The sequence below is a fragment of the Vicugna pacos genome, chromosome 4, assembly GCF_048564905.1.
Source record: "Vicugna pacos chromosome 4, VicPac4, whole genome shotgun sequence".
NCBI classification, from domain to species: Eukaryota; Metazoa; Chordata; class Mammalia; order Artiodactyla; family Camelidae; genus Vicugna; species Vicugna pacos.
In genome coordinates, this window is record NC_132990.1 from 8,904,517 (window position 1) to 8,920,911 (window position 16,395).

General features: G+C 34.9%; 1 protein-coding gene across 3 annotated transcripts in view; it reads left to right on the forward strand.

The window, feature by feature from the left end:
• The window catches only part of KIF24 (kinesin family member 24), a 57,845-nt gene that overhangs the window by 16,612 nt on the left and 24,838 nt on the right, over window positions 1-16,395 (forward strand). Inside the window, exons 1-5 of one of the 3 annotated variants that reach the window (XM_072959240.1) lie at window positions 1,985-2,034; window positions 3,347-3,397; window positions 5,297-5,486; window positions 10,202-10,299; window positions 13,168-13,383. In XM_072959240.1, the coding sequence (XP_072815341.1) occupies window positions 5,334-5,486; window positions 10,202-10,299; window positions 13,168-13,383 (467 nt within the window). In that variant the 5' untranslated portion in view covers window positions 1,985-2,034; window positions 3,347-3,397; window positions 5,297-5,333. Of the gene's footprint in view, window positions 1-1,386; window positions 2,035-3,346; window positions 3,398-5,296; window positions 5,487-10,201; window positions 10,300-13,167; window positions 13,384-16,395 lie in introns of those variants that run through there. The other 2 variants (XM_015249998.3, XM_072959239.1) reach the window with 2 other exon arrangements.

Sequence of the window (16,395 nt, forward strand, 5' to 3'; positions counted from 1 at the left end):
TAGGCATGGAAGGCACAGTGTCGCTTCCACCACATTCTGTTGGCCAAAACATGTCACAAGGCCAGCCTAGCTGCAACAGGAGAAATAAATTCCATCTCTTGATGGAAGGACCTGCAAAGAATTTGTGGCTTTTTTTTTTTTCAATCTACCACAAATGGCAAAGGGCAGGATGAGTTTAGAATGTGTTACTTAGCCCCTTTGGCCTTTTCTTTAGCCTAAGTAGCATTTCCTCCAAAGTTAATTACACAAGGTTCTTTAATCATCTTTATTACCTAGCCCTGACTTCTTTCTCTGTTTCTCCCAGAATGAAGATAAAATGTAAATTAAAATGAAAAACAGAAAAGCTTTACCACAAACTAATAGAATTTTGAAAAAAACTGAATTATTAAAAAAAAATTTTTAAGAGAAAATGAAGTTTGCTTACTTTTTTTAAAATAAACACCTTTATTGTGATGTGGTTCCTGTACATACTTTACTTACTTTTGAATATTCTCCTGAACTTGAACTTGATCACAGAGATTTGGAGAATTCCTCAGGGTCCTGGCTTTAATAATAGACCAGGATTATGTGTTATTACCACATTATTTGTTGGTATTTATTAAATAGCTTGGTGTTAAAAGTTTTTAAGCATTTTAATGTACATGTATTTAAAATCCTGACCATACTATTAATTTCCTAGGTAAATCCTTTTTTCATATTTTGTATAGGTAGACATCTACAACCACCTACCTTTTAGAATGATCTGAAATCCTGAATTAGTAGATTCTAAATTAATGATATCTTTACTTCCTTATTCAACTAACTTCTACCAGTACTAAGCAGATACAAATGTGATTTCCTCTGAGTTATATTTGTTTACAGACCTCTGTGGTCTGCTATTTAATTCTGCTTTCCATTCTGAAAGAGTTCTTAGCCTTTGTTCATTAATCAGGAGAAACAGTTGTGCAACATGCCTTGACATTAACTTGAACATCTAAAATTAGTCCTGTAACAATCAGCAGTTGGGAACAAGGTTTCAGTAGTCTGTGGTATGTGTTAAGTAGCCAGTGCAAGATTGGAAGGAACTCCCTAGAAATTAGTAAGTGACTTGTGTTTTGTATGTGTGTGCATGTACCTGTGTATATATACAATTGAAAGTCTCTTTAAAAAAGGTCTCTCTTTATTAAGCAGATAGACAAATTACATCTGTTACTACAAATGCATTATAAGCATCTTTGTTTACGCTGTGCTGTTTAATCACTTTAGAAGAAAAATACATTTATTGAAAACCTGGTATGCTAGAATGGATTTTTCTGCATATTTCTTTTCTGGTTTTCATTTTTTAGAGGAAAGATTATATTACATCTACTATATTTCAAGTGAATGAGCTTTTTTTTTCCTCTTCAGAGTTTATAGAAACCCATTCCCAAAAATGACATCCTGGTTGTATGAATGTCTTTGTGAAGCTGAGCTAGCACAGTATTATCCTCATTTTACTGCCCTTGGCCTTCAGAAAATAGATGAATTAGCCAATGTTACAATGAAAGACTACTCCAAATTGGGAGTCCATGACATGAACGACCGAAAACGTCTCTTCCAACTCATCAAAATCATAAAGATTATGCAGGAAGAAGATAAAGCAGTCAGTAGCCCAGAGTATCCTCTTCAGACAAGCAGCCTGTGCATCAAGCCTCAGAAACCCAGATCTGGCCCTCGCAGGCAATTGCATTTTGATTCTCCTGCCGACAACAAAGACAGAGCTACCAGCAACAATGAGTTTGAACTGTGCGATTTATCAGATTTTTCTGCAAGTGAACAGAAGTCTAGTTACCTAAAAATAATGGAACACATACTACCAGATGATTCCCAGTACCATACAAAAGCAAGAATTCTGAATGCCACAGCTGCTGATTCCTATGTACAAACAGAAACCAACACTTCACTCTTTTCATCAAATCACTTTTCTCCAATACAGGGGGATTGTGATATTCCCATTATTCAAAGAGTCTCTCATGTTTCAGGGTATAACTATGGAATCCCTCATTCCTGTATCAGGTAATCATTTATTTTTATCTTTTTTCTTTTTTTTGGAGGGAGGTTAGTTTCAGGCAAGGGCAGGCTTCTCTATGACCAGAGGGGAGCAACTACTCCTTACAGAAAATGATAGTGAACATCTCTGCAGTGATAATAGAAGCACCTTGATGGGGGGAAATTAATGACGAATTTGGACTTTGCAGATAGGAGGAAGATGATACTGTTCATGCACACCAAGGAGCTGCTACTTGTCAGGGTCTGCTATTTTTCTTGTAGCAGACCTATTTTTATTATTTATTATAGTGTAACATGATATATCTAGTGCATCCATGAAGGTAAAAAAGCTAACTAGCCTCTGCAGTAGAAAAAAATTACACAACTCACAGGGTTTTTTATTTTAAGGTTATCAAATTCACTTCAACCAGGAGACATGGAGCTTAAAACAAAGAGCATGTAGTTGAATTGGTCTTTGGAGCAATTAGTTTACCTGCACATATTGAAATATGGTCCTGATTTTGAGTGCTTTCTACAATTCCAGCCTTGGAAGAACAGATGATTTTGGTCATTGCAAAGAGTAAGACACCTTTAATGGAGTTTAGAGTTTGAGAGTCAGGGTGACACTAAGTTATTTTCACCTGCTGCTTCAAGTTAGAATTTGAAGGTCCCTATGAGGCGAAATATTAAGTAATCCCTAATACTTGCCTTGGTATAATAGAAAACATGTTCTTTTAAAAAAAAACATATATTGCTTGTTTTATTATTTTAAAAAGTATAGCTGGTGAATTATGGAGAAACAAAATACATTCTTAAGCCACATTTTGTAAAAAATAAAGGTTATTGTTCATACCTTAAAGTATTTACATCTGGTCTTAACGTTGGCTAAGATTTCAGAGGATTTCATAACCAACTAGTTCTTTTAATTCTACAAAAATAGAACACCCAATTTTAAAGGTAAAAATACCTTAGTAATTTGAAACACATAAGTTAATTCTATAGTGTTTCTAAAAACTTCTTTTTGTTTGTTTTGGTTTAGCAAAACAGTCCTGTTTTCTTTTAACTGTAAAAAAAAAAAACTAGATTATTTTATGACCATAAATGACAAGATTGTTGCTGTCCTGTTGGTTAACTCGGTGGTGAAAAAACAAATACTTTCTTGAATGTTACAGTCTTTTATTGAGCAACACATAGAAATCTAAATTGGAATTATTTGTAAATAGAATACAGATACTAATTTGCATTATTTATTCAGATAGAAGGGATATTTTTGTTTAAATATTGCTATTTTATTTATTTAGCAAATGTAAAGTACCACCTCTGCTTGATCTGATTCTAGATATGAAGATAACTAGGATATCTGGAGGCTCTCAGACTCTTAGAGGGCAGGGTAAGTGGGAAGACAGACAACCATATAAACCTTTATAAACCATATAAACCATGTATAAACACAGAGGTTTATACATGGCAGGCCCAGAATGAAAGCATCCAATTGAGCTTTCTTCACCTTTTTTATATCATTTTTATGTCACTCTTCCCATTCCTTATTATATTAGAGAAATGGAGGTAAAAAAAGTATATTTTCTCCAGTAATTCTCAATATTGTCTTCTCACCCTAACCCTAAGTAGGAGTCAGAATTTCAGAACCCTGAGAAACTCACCAACTTAAGGCTTCCTATTAGTGAGTCATCTGGATCCAAAGAGTAGTCTCTGGATACCTTAAATTAGGAAAGTTCCAAATGAATTACTGGCCTCAGAATTTTACTAAAAGTTTAAGGCATTTGGAGATAACTGGTTGCCCTAACTTATTTAAGATCTAATTCCAGCTGTCTTAACTTTTTGCAAGTCAGACAGAGTTTATTTCTTCAAGGGAAGATTGGACATTAAAACCGGAGCCTTTTAGAAAAACATTCATTCCTTTTTGCCTCTTAAACTTGAAAACTATAGTTCTTTTGTCCATATAACCAATCCTAGAATTGCTGGTCAGTTTTTAAAAGGACATTTTCTACCCTCTTTGATTAGCTTTGTGTGATTAGGTTATTAATACCAGCAACTAGAGATCTTGACACAAGGGCCCTGTTAAAATTTAGGATGCATTGTAAGCTTTTTCATATAAAAAATCTAACATGCAAAAGAAGAAGAATAGAACAATGAACTCCCATATGCCCATCATTCACTTTTGATGATTGTCAAGATTTTGCTACCTTTAATATCAAAATGGTACATTTTTTAGACGTCTACTATAGGTTGGTTAAAAAAAAAGCTTTAAAAGCCTTGAGTAGTCCTTTATGCATTATATTAGAAATTTTATTTGCTACTTTTTACTAATTTAGATCCTGGCAAGAAATAATTTTTCAGCCAGTTGGAGGGCTCACAAAATTGAAATTGATATGAAACAATTATATAGTGAAATATCCTGTGTTAAATCTATTATAAAAGGCTTTTTAGGGGCTATTAATCAAATTCTAAAGAGTAAAGAAAGGGAATAATTTGTCCCACTAAGACATTCTTAGTATATGTGCCAAAGGCATTGATCCTGATAAAACATCTATTTCAAGAATTCTGTTTTCTGGTTACCTTGCTTAAGAGGCATTTCTACATAGGTAAGTGGTCAGTTCTTGAATATATGCATTTATACCACCATTAGACTCAACTAGTAAATTGATGAATGTTATATCCTTAACCCAAGGAAAATTGCCTCAAATATTCTGGATGTTAAGGTTGATGAGTTCACTGAAGCCAGCCAGAGAAGAAATGTGTCTGAATAGAAGGGTGAATTAGTGGTGGACAGCACCAGTAATAAAATTGTCCCAGGAAGAAGAAATACAGGATTGTGTTCTAACAAATAAATACCTATTGGGGTGGGCAAAAAGAAGTAGTAAGAAAACAGGACAAAGGGAGGGCCAGAATAAACCTGGGAAAAACGAGGAAAGAACATTGAAACCAGTCACCAAATTCAAGTTATTAAATAAACCCAGGTAGGATTTTAAAAAAATTAGATTGAATGGTCAAGAAAACAGTAAGTGTACAATAATAATTGGATTGAAAGGAGTAAGAGACATTGATTTGGGTGGGGTGGAGTAGAGATGGAGATAGAAGTAATCAGGAGTATTTACAGCTATTAAAAGAACTCAGAACTTTCAACACTTCAGTGTGTAACACATACTATATGTGTATTACACCTAACATATAACAAAGTATGCTGATACTTTGACCTTAAGTAGCTTTATCCTTATTAAAAATTTAGTAGCTTTATCCTATTAAAAATTAAAGCCCACTTATATATCAGACAGAACACCTCAGAGAAAGAGAATCCTTGGACTGAGATGGAGAAAATCAGAGTTTGTGTTCGAAAACGCCCTCTGTGCATGAGGGAGGTACGTCGTGGAGAAATGAATATTATTACTGTAGAAGACAGAGAAACTCTACTTGTTCATGAGAAGAAAGAAGCAGTTGACCTCACACAATATATTCTGCAGGTATGATGCTTTCCTTCTGTGTTTGGAACTAACATTATCAAGTATCAATGTTTTGCTTTTTGTTTCAGTACAAATTCTGAAATCCAGTTTCTGGTTCTGGTGTTGGCATTCATTCCTGATGTGACATTGCATTAAGTCATTGATAACCCTGAGCCTCCATTTTTTTTTTTAAATATAGTGCAGTGAGAAATACAAAAACGTAATTCCTGCACTCTTGTGCAATCGAGTTGCATCATACATTATTCACTTAACATGCTTTATGTGAATTTAATTGTACACATTTAGCCAGAAAAGGGGGGGAATGAGGGAATTAAAAGAATTTAAATAATGAATTGGTGGTAGGCAAGACTAATCACTGAGCATATGCCCCAGAGTGACCATGAGATGATCACACAGTTAGTCTCAATTCTGTCCTGTCTCTCACATTGTGAACCTCTCATTTTGCTGAGTGTGAGTCTGGAGTTTCATGATGGAGGATATATTTTTGAGCAACAAGACCCTAGGTTGCCAGCCAGCTGTTTATTTTGATTCTTAGTTGTAATTGGATTTACACTTAATTTGGTGGAAATCGGGCTCCTGAGCAAGCCAGTTTATACAAGCTAAATTACAATGAGTAAATATAATCCAGGGATCTGATTTCACATTGAACATATAAGGATTTATAAGTTTAAATAAAACACTAGTAGCTCAGACACATAAAAAATGTTCATTCCCTGCCTGAATGATTATGATGAGTCTAAGGATAAAGGGTTTGGTTTTGAAAAGAGTTTATTCCAAGCTGATAGGTACCCTTGCAGTAACTCAGTTTCTTATGAAAACAGCAAACTCTGTAGATGGAAGATATCATAATTTAGGTACTTTTAAAATTATGAAGCAATTATGAATAATCTAAATAATTAGGGAATAATCCACCAGATGTTAAGATTTGGGAATTCGGAGTTTCTCTTACTCTGAATCTGCCTCCCTGAATGTTCATATTATGTCCATTCTATTCTCTGTATTGCTCTCTTCAAAACCCAGTGACTGATAGAAAAAAGTAGTGAGTAATCTGGTGTGCAGGCAGTTCACCTTAATCAGCTGAGATTTTACGTACTGGAATAAATTCTTAAACACCGAAGTCAGCTTGTTAACACTCTCCCCTCTTTAACAGTTGCATTGTTCTTCTTTTTCTTTGGTTACCAAAATTAGATTTCACAGTAACATTCAGAATAATCCACTGAGTCTTTCTATGGGCACTAAATTACTAGGCCACTCTATAACCCATCCAATCACTTTAACAGTGATTTAACAGTGATTATCGATTGCTGGTCAGTGTACAATCTATTAGGTCTAGGTGGGAGGTATTTATATTGAAGATGGTGCAAATGACCAATTAGTTGTAATGCTATCTAGTTCCATGGCTACTTATAGCCATAGTAATAGCCCTATCCAATCACCATCTACCCAAGACTGCCTTAATGATGCTTCTGTCACAGTAATTCCCGTAAGGAGGCATCATCTTATCTTTTGTATTTTTCCATTATCCCACAACACAATAAGCTTACTTTGTCATTACCATTGATCAATACTTATTGAATCCCTATAGTTTCCATAGCACTTTCTCTGCTGTTTGAACTTTAGACCTTTGCTCTCATAGGTCAAAGTCCTTACCTATCAATGCTTATGATATATAAGTGTTGGGAGGCCTTTTTTCTCCCTCTTTTTCTTCCTTAAGTAGAAAGAAGAAAAGGGAGGTTCATAGCAAACATAGCAAATAAATATTGATCTCAGATTCTTTGGGTTTTATTTTAAAAGTTATTCAGGAATTCAAGCAATAGGTTTATATGTTCTTTAATTAAATATCCTATCCTTTCAAATCTTCTGTTGCTTAATATATATGATCATATACATGTAGTATGCTGTCTTTACCATTAAATTTTATGATATTAACATAGTAAGTGAAAAAACAAGGAAACAAATCTACATGTGTTTCAGTCCAATTAAAGAGAAAAATATATAGGAAAAAAAGATGGTAATAAAATATATCAAAAAGTCAATAGTGACATTCTCTGGGTAGTAAGATGTACAAATTTTGATTTTCTTCTCTGTTATCCATGTTTAAAATTTTTTCTGCAATCAGCTGTGTTACTCTTATATAAAAAATACTTTTGAATGGGATAAATTTATCTATTTCAAAATCAAAAGGGTATGCAATGAAGAGTATCTCAAATCCCATTTCCTGCTTGAAGACAACAGTATTACTTGTTCTAAGTGTATCTTTCCAGAGATAGTCTATAGATACATTTATAATCTGAAAAAAACTTATTTAAAAAATAAACTATGCAACTCTGATCCCATCAAGGCTAAAGTGAATGTTAATCCAACCTCATTGATAAAATATAATTAAATGAAAGTGTATGTGATGCAAAGGACTTAATGAATCATAATCTTGCATTTTCACATATAAAAGATACTTAACAAAAGTACTAGAAAAATAATACTTCAATCCTAGTGGAAGGAAAAATACTAGTCCCTTTAATAAGTGCTTTCAAAGGCATTTACTCAAGAGTACTTACAGGAGAGGAAGAATAGCCGTATACTCAGTGAAATAAAGCCCCCAAAAATGTATTCCCACATTTACTTCTGTTTATGTTTTTCTTATTTTCCTTAGAAATGCAAGAAATGCTTTTGACTTCATACTTAACTATAAAAACCTACAGTGATACTTGAGCAAAGAATGGATTTGTCTCCTTGCTTAAAGACCAGTTATGAATTAGATAAAAATCATATCCATTAAAGTCAGATTTTAGAAATATATTTTACTCTTTATTATCACCATTTTAAGCTTATTATTATCGCCATTTTAAGCTTAATCAAAAGTATAATGAACCCTCATGTACCTGTCACCCAGCTTCAACAGTTACATTTTACTGCTCTTAAAATCACTCACATTTTTCAGAGCACTAGAAGTTTACAGATCTCTTTATCATGCTGCACAGATTCATTTTTTTCTCACCCCAAACTTCTGGAGATTTTTTTCTAACTGATAAATTTGACTTTGTGGCCCCAATTTCTTCTCAGATCTAACAAATTTCCATTCTAATGTAATGGTACATGAAACAGAATCGAACTTGAGGTAGTGACCCACAATGAATTGGCTCAAGTCAACTTTTCTAGATTTGCCCATAAAATTTTTTCTTAACTGAATATTTAGAGCAGACCCAAAAGGTAGCGGAAGGTAGGGCCTCATCTCTCAATCATTGTATATGGACTGCCATTATGATGCTACACGATAGTATTAATATTTCTTACTCAGATATGGTTGGGTGGCCAACATGGTAAGCCTCTAAATTATGCAAATAATTATGGCTGCTGAACTAATGCTTTCCAGACCCAATTTAACGTGGTCCCCTATCTCTCTTCTTTCAGATTACCATGGTTTTTCACTTGGGAATTGTCTTGAAGCCCTTTCTCTCCCCAGCATCCACACTCAGTCAGTTGCCAAATTTCTCATGCATTAATCTCTTTTTTGTTTCCATTGTCATCGTCTAATTTAGACCCTTCTTAATCTCACCGCTGAATTACTAGTGTTCTTGTTCCTGATCCATTCATAGTATGAAGTCTTCCAATAAAGTGGCTTAGATTATCCCTTTCCTTTGCAAAGTCTTTCCACTTTTACTGAATTAAATAGAAGCATTCCACCCCTCCCTTAAGGCTGGTATCCGAAGACCCCTACAACATAGTCCTAACTCATTATTCTAGTCTTCTATTTCACTTTTCTACCTAAGAAGATCCTGTATTTCAGACACGTTGAATCCTCCCTGTCCTTTAAACATTTTTTGTGCTTTCCTGCTTTGACTCTTTGCTCATGTTTCCCCAGTGCCTTGAACACCTTCCCTGCCTCAGTCTCTACCTCTTAAATTCCTCTTCTTCCCCCGTGGCCCATTTTTCAGTACAGTCTTTTTCATAATGTCTTTCCCAAGCAGAGAGATTGTTTTTCTTTTGTTCTGCATGTACTTTATCTCTCAAGTTTTTTCTGCCTCATGGTCATTTGTATACTTGTCTGGATTAACATCTTTAAATTGTGAGGTGGTGTAATGGAAGGGTAATGTCTGTATCTTTGGGTCCCTTGGAAGTGTCTGCTGCAATGTACATGCTACTAGCTGAGCAGTAAATATTTATGGATTTCTGAGTTAAGCTATGTGATTATGGAATGAAGATCTTCCTCTAGAATTCCCCCCAAATTTCAAATATGCTGGCCCCAGCTGAGCTATAAGGATAATCTCCATAGAATTCAGTTTCTTTCCTACGCATTAGGAGGATTGGGTCACTGGTGTCCTCATCAGTTTACTTCCCTTAAGAGAGAACGAAAATTGTGTGGCTTAATTTTTATATAATAAGAATATGTTGAGGGGAGCATATAGCTTAGTGGTAGAATGTGTGCTTAGCATACACGAGGTCCTGGGTTCAATCCCCAGTACCTCCATTTAATAAATAGATAAAGAAACCTAATTGCCGCTTCCTCCTATTAAAAAAAAAAGGTTGTCTACAGAGATCTCGAGTAAAAGAAGGCTCTGTCATTTGACAGTTAATGATTGCTTATTTATCTCTAAGTTTGTCATGGACAGTTACAATAGTTAAAAATATATTTGCACCTTTATCATGTATTAGCTAGAATAGTGGTGAAGAAAATCCAGTAAGTGTCTCTTTCTATAAAAATCAAATTTCTTTTTCAGCATGTTTTTTATTTTGATGAAGTCTTTGGTGAGGCATGCACCAATCGAGATGTATACATGAAGACTACTCACCCACTCATTCAGCATATTTTCAATGGGTATGATAGAAATCATTTGCTTATCTTGCTTTGTATTTTCTATTTTCCATAAGTCATATTTTTTATAAATACCACTTACGCTTTTCAATTGTTTTGAATTAAATGTGAAATTGTGTTTTGACCTAGTGAATTAGACTCTTGTGGAAAATTTAGTGTCTCTATTTATTGGATTCATAAAGCATTTAGAAATATTCAGCAAAATTTCCTTTTACACTGATAATATTGATTCTCTGTGCTTACTGAAAAAATATAAGCTGTCAACAATACTATTTCATCAAAGTCCTGAATAAAAAGGTTTAAGTGGTTGTACTTAGTTTGAACTTTTGATGATAATAGGAATCATGTATTCTGGCTATAGTTTATTTTTTTTCACTGGAATAAGATAAATGACTATCGCCCATTTTTTATAGATGTATTTTTTAAATTTTGAAATAATTGTTCACAGTTAATATTAAATGGGGCAGAGTAGGTACGAGGGGCTTCTGTTGTGTATTTAAAATGTAGTCGGATACAGATAGAAAATGCTGAACAGCCTGCTAGAGTCGCTGATTTCAGAGTGTTTTTCATTTTTATTTTTTAAAATAACTTTTATAACTTTAAAAAAATTGAGGTATAATTTGCATACATTAAGATGCACAGAAATATTTAGGTTTGATAAGGTTTGATAGTTGTATGTATCCAAGTAATCAATACCTGGAACAAGGTAGAGAACATTTCCATCACCCTAGAATGTTCTCTTGTGTCCCTTTTTAGTTAATCCTCCTACCTTCACCACCAGGTCTTATATAATGACTGACTTGCTTTCTGTCACTATAGATTAGTTTTGCCTGTTCTAGAATGTCATAGAAATAGAATCATTACAATATGCATTTTATGCCTGGCTTTTTTGCTTAGCATAATGTTCTTTGATATTAGTACATGTTGTTGCATGTATGTATAGTTTTATTGCTGAGTAATATTCCCTACTATGAATATATCACAGTTTGTTTATCCATTGTCTTGTTGATGAACATTTGGGTTGTTTCCAGTGGAGTATTTTTAATAAAGCTGTATGAACATTTTTATACAAGCCTTTTTATGGGCATGTTTTAATTTATCTTGAATAAAAACCTAGAAATGGAATTGCTGGGTCATAGGATAGGTGTATGTTTATAAGAAAGTGTTCAACAATTTTCCATGAACTATTTTATATTCCCAACAGCAGTGTTTGAGAATTGTAGTTCTGCATCCTCACCATATTTGATATTGTCAATCTTCTTTATTTTAGCCAGTTTAATGGGTATGGAACTCTATTTCATTGTGTTTCTAAATTTTAATTTCCCCAGTGTCTAATGGTACTGAGCATCTTTTCATGTGCTAATTGGCCATTCAGATATCTTCATTTGCCTGTTTTTTGTGTTATCTTTTTATTGTTGTTGTGTAGCAATTTTTTTTTTCAATGAGCAGATTTCACTAAAAAAGTGAAATCTCTTTTAGATTCAATTTCTTATGCACCAAATTTAGCGAGTGCTTTTTGAGAGAGCAGTTTTCTAAAATAAGTTAGAATTTTTATATTAAGACATTACCAATAAAAAATAAGAGGGTTGCAAGTTAAGTGAAATTATTAGGTAAGTTCTGTAAATGTAATAGGAGATTTCTTCATCTGTTGTTTTTTGAAAATAGGTCGTCAGTAAAATGCTCAGAAGATAAGGTAGATATTATTCTCTACACTAATTCTGCTAGATGATCTTCAGTGTGTTCAGATTTTTCTCCTGAAATTCTTTTCTTAACTGTGGCTGTGCCTGTATTTTCAAGGGCTTACACTGCTGGGAGCCATGGTTTAAAAGACAAGGAGTAAATGGTCTCTGCTTAAATCTGGTTAGCGCCTATCTTTTGATTCTCACACCTTCGTGGTTCCTTTGCTCTTATCATTTCACCCTTTTTTTGGTTTCTGTCTGTCTTCTATGTATTCATCTCTCTGCCTCCCCCTCCCCTGTGTCCATACATAGACTTTTTTCTTGCTGCAGGTAGCTACTTTTATCATTAATCCATGTGATTCCTGTTCAATAGTCTGCAATAGCTACTTACTGCATAACATTATGTTTACTCTCTCATTAGTACTACATAGTACTAGGACTACATAGTACATAGGACCCACAATACTTAGGTAATCTTGGCTTCAACTCCTCCTAAAACATACTGTGACTGGCAAATTGGTCTCCAAGTTCTCCTTTCCACCTCTTATTCTGCAGTTTTGTACACTCATGGGTTGTGTGTACACACACATAGCCACATGCAAGAATAGGGACTCTCACTTAGAATCATAGACATCAGGGCCAGAAGGGATCTTAGAAATCAAGTAACCCAATAATTTATTGATAGAAATGAAAATTGAGACCCTAAGAGATCTTTTGTGAGTCCTTTAAATATTTTGCTTAAATTTATTTTACTTCTATCTGAACTTCCTTAATATTCAAATGAGTGGTCACCACTATCCTATTTATTGTATGATCTTCTATTATTCATTGTATTTAATTCTCTATTACTTCTTTCACCAAACTTATCTTTCAGAATTAACTTTTTTTCCCCCCTCTGGGATCCCCCAAAACACCTAGCATGTGGTCTTTGCTTATCTCCTAGAGTTGTCTTAGGGTCTTACCAGTTTCATAAAAAATTTCTATTAAAAAACTCATGTACTGCTTTGAGAATTTTTTTCCTCTTCCCATGTTTTTATAATGTAAAGCCCTCTTCTCCTTAAAGGACTGTATGTTTTATAGCTGAACTTTGTCAAGGATTCTTTTTCTACCTGTCTTTTGTCATTTAAAAATATGTGTGTAGATTAGCATTTCTCTTAATATTTAAAAGTAATACAAATAATTCTTCCCCCAGAGGCAATGCCACTTGCTTTGCATATGGGCAGACAGGTGCAGGAAAGACTTACACCATGATAGGAACACATCAGAACCCGGGACTGTATGCTCTGGCTGCCAAAGACATCTTCAGACAGCTAGAAGTGACCCAGCCAAGAAGGCACCTCTTTGTGTGGATCAGCTTCTATGAAATCTACTGTGGACAGCTTTATGACCTCCTAAATAGAAGGAAAAGGTATTGGATATGAATGGGAAACTGTAAATCTATTCTTTATTGTTTTAAGCCAGAGTCCCACTGAACCATGGGATTTAATGAGAAGCTTTGGTACATTAATGCCCTTTTGTGAAATGAGAGTCTCCTGAATCAGATGCATATTTTTTTAAACTGTCAATTCAGCTAGAGGAAAACATAAATTAGCCTTCTATTAGTATTTTTGAAGTGATCAATATCCTAATGTTCATCAAAAAACTGTATCCCTTTTATTTTGGTCTATGAAAAAGGTTGTAATTTCAGGAAGTCAGGAAACCAACATGTACTTAAATCCCTTCCTATTCTTTTGAGCTATTACACTGGGAGAACTATAAATAATGTTTGCAATTTTCTCTTGTTTTTCCTCTCAGTAATCTTAGGGTAAGCTTAATGATAGTTTTCTGAAATCAGTAAAAAGAAGATCTTTTCTTTACATTAGACTTTAACTCTTATAAGGCTTAAACTATTGCCCTTGCAGTATAATTCATTACTTTAGAAATGTATTCAGTAACTGATTTTTAAATACCTATTGTGTTTTTCTGGCATTAAGTTTTGTTCTGGTTAGAACAGATGATTTTTACTGAGTAGGAGGCAACAAAATTGTGAAGGTATCCACTGACTGGGAGAATGAGGAGGAGAGAGAGGGAGTAGGGGAAGGGGAAGGATAAAAGATTGTCATAACAGAATTAACCAGACCTGAGACATGTTGGGAGCAGCCACACCAGGTGGAGAGGAGTGAGTTGAGTCTGAGCATGATGGAAGTCTGGGGAAACCAAATCAGTGAAAGAGACTAGCCCCCAGCAAAGGTATCTAAGCCCCTACAGAGCTGTCCAAAAGATCATGCAAGTTTTGTGTGCTCCAGGCAAACACTGGAATGGGGAGTAGGTGTGGAGGAGCAGCTCTAGTTCAGCAAGGAGAGCATGATAGGGCAGCCCCCATTACGGAGGGGCAGTAGGGTATTGGGTAGCAGAACTGGAGAGGTCACCAAAGTGGGCTTAGGCAGTCCGCCATCCTGTGGACTATTCCAGCAAAAAAAAAAACGAGACCTTTACAGTCTCCCAAGGCAATAAAAATAAAAGCAGAAATAAACAAATGAAACCTAATTAACCCTATAAGCTTTTGTACAGCAAAGGAAACCATAAACAAAACAAAAAGACAACCTATGGACTAGGAGAAAATATTTGCAAACGATGCTACTGACAAGGGCTTAATTTCCAGAATATACAAACAGCTCTTGCAACTCAATAACAACCCAATCAAAAAATGGGCAGAAGACCTAAACAGACATTTCTGCAATGAAGACATCTAGATGGCCAATAGGCACATGAAAAGATGTTCAGTATTGCTAATTATCAGAGAACTACAAATCAAAACTACAATGAGGCATCACCTCACACCAGTCAGAATGGCCATCTAGTCCACAAACATTAAATGCTGGAGAGGGTGTGCAGAAAGGGGAACCCTCCTACAAGGTTGGTGGGAATGTAATTTGGTGCAGCCACTGTGGAAGATGGTAAAGAGATTCCTTTAAAAACTAAAAATAGAGTTACCATATGATCCAGCAATCCCATTCCTGGGCATATATCTGGAGGAAACTCCAGTTCAGAAAGATACATGCACCCCCAGTGTTCATAGCAGTACTATTTACAATAGCCAAGACATGGAAGCGACTAAAATGTTCATTGACAGATGGTTGGATAAAGAAGTTGTGTATATATACACAATGGAATACTACTCAGTCATAAAAAAGAATGAAATAATGCCATTTGCAGCAACATGGATGGACTTAGAGATTATCAAACTAAATGAAGTAAGTCAGACTGAGAAAGAAAAAATATCACATATCAATTAAATGTGGAATCTAAAAAAATACAAATGAACTTGTTTACAAAACAAAGACTAACAGACATAGAAAACAAATTTATAGTTATCAGAGGGGAAAGTGAGGGAATTAAATTAGGAGTTTGGGATTAGTAGATACAAGCTACTGTATATAAAACATAACAACAGAGTCCTAGGGTATAGCACAGGAAACTATATTCAGTATCTCATAATAACCTATAATGAAAAGGTATATGTGTGTGTGTGTGTGTATACATACATATATATATATATGGTTGAATCACTGTTGTACACCAGAAACTAACATAACATTGTAAATCAACTATACTTCAATTTTTAAAAAGTAGGTGGCCTTGAGTATGCCACAGTTCAGAGAATGTGCAGGTGTTGGGGACTCTATAGTGACACAACTGCTAAGTTAAGGCCGCTGCTACTCTGGGGTTGCTTTGGGGAAGGGTTGCTTTTCTTTTCTACCCTCTCTATGTTGGTTTTGAAGCCTCAAGTTAGCTCCATCACAGCGTTTCTTCCAAGCCCCAGTGCCCTTATTAGGAGCCCTTTCCAGTCAGAATGGCCACTTTCTTTAAAGAACAGTTGGCGTGAGAGTAAAAGCCACTGTTATGGTGTGTATGTGTCCGTGGTTTGTTTGTGTGAAGAGACAATCAGGATGTCCAGCTGTTTGTGAAGGCAGTTCTTTAATGAATGACCCTGATATACCACCCTGTATTTTTGCATTCTCTATTTGTAGCCAGGGGGATGGGAATATGCTAACTCCTGGGTTTAAAGCTTCTCTAGGGCTCTCTAGGGAAGACCCACACTTACTGCAGTGTCTTGGGCTGTGGGATCACTGTTTTGGGGTTTTTTTATTGTCTCTGGTTAATACCTCTTTGTTTCCTACATTTCTGAGACTTCTGAAATGTCCTGCTCCACTGATGGCACCCTTTCTTGTTTGTTTAGAGCTGTTAAGACTTAACTTTTTTTTTAATAAACTATATATTCTATAATAAGTGGGGCTTTGACAAAGGTAGATAGAAGTATATAGCTCAGTCTATGTCAAACTAGAAACCAAAATTTAAAGATCTTAAAATTAACTCTTTAAAGTAGTCCTAGTCTCTGGGTGTTAGGTGCCTGGGGGTGAGGAGCTCTCTTTTTCTCTCA